This window comes from Olea europaea, unplaced genomic scaffold, assembly GCF_002742605.1.
Source record: "Olea europaea var. sylvestris unplaced genomic scaffold, O_europaea_v1 scaffold1456, whole genome shotgun sequence".
NCBI lineage: Eukaryota > Viridiplantae > Streptophyta > Magnoliopsida > Lamiales > Oleaceae > Olea > Olea europaea.
Genome location: NW_019232108.1, coordinates 24,397 through 27,041, shown reverse-complemented (window position 1 = coordinate 27,041; position 2,645 = coordinate 24,397). Strand labels below are relative to the sequence as shown.

The following is a 2,645-nucleotide window of genomic DNA, read 5'->3' as shown; positions in this document are numbered from 1 at the left end:
CATTTATCTTTTCAAGTACTTGGAATGGTCTATCTCCTCTTAATTGCAATTTTGACCTCCTTTAAGCCGAAAAACGCTCTTGTCTCATATCTACCCAAACCCAATCACCTGCTTAAAAATTAAAGGAATAAAATCTAAAGGAGTTAGCTAATTAAAAACCATAGTACTATAGAAAATAATAGTATTAACTACCTTGGTTTGTCCATTTGTTTGCGGGTGACAAATAGTAGAAAATAACAATAGTTTGGTTCCTAATTTACACAACAAAACCCTCCAAAAATGACAGAGGACTTTAAAGACACTATACTCTTTGGTATCCTGTGGAGTCGCACTATTTTCTTAAAGAATAAGTCAGCTATGTACATGGCATTATCTGTTTTGTGACAAGAAACGAAGTGTACAATCTTACTAAACCCATCCACTACCACATAAATGGAATTTCTACCCCATTTAGTTCTAGGTAATCCCATCACAAAGGTCCATAGACATATCAACCCAAAGCTCACTAGGAACTAGTAAACGTGTTTACAAACCTTGTAGTAAAATCTTAGACTTAGCCTTTTTACATGTAATGCACCTACTACAACTCATGTTGACATCTATCTTCATTTTAGGCAAATAAACATTGAATTGTGTACAAAGAGCAGCTTTGTAAAATGTATTTCTCCCATCATTGGGTGTACTACTCCATCATCATCACTACCATCCTCCAATTCGGGCATCTCATCACTATCACTATCACTTACCACTTCCCCATTATCATGTATGATCCTTGCCATTTTGTTTGGGCATTGAGAAGCAATATGCTTTTACCTAAGCATATAAAACAATTGATAGGGATTCATAGAAGGTTGGGAATCCGCCTTGGATTTTATTTTGCTAGCCACTTCCTCTTTTCCCCTTGATGGTTCGGTCTTAACCTTTATAACAACTCCATCACTTGTATTGCCATTCCAGTTCAATTTCCAAGAAGGATTAGAGCCCAAAGAATACCTAGCTACTCCTTTTCTTTTCAATTGTATTTCCACCATCATAGCCACATGTAACATGCCCTCCAACTCTTCATAATGTTGTAATTCCACTACATTAGCCATCTCTCTATTCAAACCATTTAAAAACCTAGCTATTGTGGTCTTACAATCCTCCTCAACATTCGCCCTAACCATAACTATTGTCCATCTCTTTATGGTAATCCTACACACTTCTCAAACCTTGGTTAAGGCCTTGTAGTTTTTGACAAAGATTAATAATGATAAGGCACGAGCCTTTTCTTTATGATGGACTTAATTGACATGTTTTGATAGGTCTCTAATGATTTCTCCTCCTATTTGTTGCTCGTTGATCCCACCATATGAATAACATAATCATCAAACAGGTGCTAATTTCACCTTTGTCTCCAAATACACCTTCGAAATTGAATCCTATTGAATTTATTGTTACAATTTTTCATTCACTTTACTTTTACTTTTTTTTTCCAGGAAAAGAATATTGTTGAGTTTAACCTCGTGTTGGGATGTACTTTCTTGTTCTAACTCAATTTTGTGCTTTTTCCAAATTTTCTTTATTTGATTCCTAGCGAGACAACATTTGGATATATGGATAATGTCAAGCTTCTGACTATTCACCCTTTTGTTTTATGAAGTCTGTTATTCAGGTTTTGACTCACCCCGATTTCTTATTTACATCCACAACTCATAGATCTAGTTTTCCCTTTGCTAGACAGAATGGCTGTGATCCTTCCTTTCCCATGTCATATTGTTGTTTGGAGTTGGACTCGTTTTTTCCATGAGAAACCTGTAGAACAAACTAATCTCCACTGAGTAGATCAAGAATAATATATTTTATGTTTGTTTCACTCACAATTTACATTGAGATTATGGTTCTAAATTAAGAAGCATAGATGAGAAAGAGGGTGATCGACTGTAGGATATAAACACTAGTCCAAGTTATTCAAGAAAATATAGAAAATTATTTTTCATGTACAAGTCCTCCAACTTATTGATTTAATCATTTTATGTCCTCGCATTCAAGGTATTAGTAATAAATTCGACAATAAAGTTACTCACCAAGTCTGAAAATGTTAAGTAAATTCTCCAAAAGACATGAAATCATCCAATTACATTAGTGTTCTATATGAAAATAGAAATTTTTAGGACTCCAGAATTAATAAATATTTTATGGGCAAAAATTGTAAGTCATTAATTCGAATGAAGAATATTATTTTTTGGAATAATATTTCTTTAGAATCCAGCCCATCCTTTGTCATTTAAGGAGAATCTGTTTTAAGATGTTAGAAAAATAGAAAATAATGGAAATACTATTGGAATATAAAACAATGCAATGAGCACTATAATAAATAAAGTAACAATAAAATTGAGGAAAACTGATTGTTAATGTAGTCGCAATAATAGAAGGAACTAGTACTTGTGTTGCATACAATTTTCTTGAAATATATTTGCCTCATTGTGGTGCAAGAGGATTGATGACATTTATCTTCCAAGGTACAACAATTGAAAGCAGTTAAGGAGCCCATTATCGTTGCTTTAGGTGAACTGAAAATGCTTACAAAGGTCGAGCTCTAACAAAAATCCTCTAAGCTACTAAGGACAAGACTCTTGACAAAGGGAGAAAACAGAAATTTAAAG

At 33.7% G+C, this 2,645-nt stretch overlaps 1 protein-coding gene across 1 annotated transcript; it reads right to left on the bottom strand.

Moving 5' to 3' along the window:
* Positions 1-809: 809 nt before the first annotated feature.
* Positions 810-1,166, bottom strand: LOC111376125. The gene has a single exon (XM_022999053.1). It carries the CDS (start codon positions 1,164-1,166, stop codon positions 810-812), a length of 357 nt encoding a protein of 118 aa, XP_022854821.1.
* Positions 1,167-2,645: the final 1,479 nt, after the last annotated feature.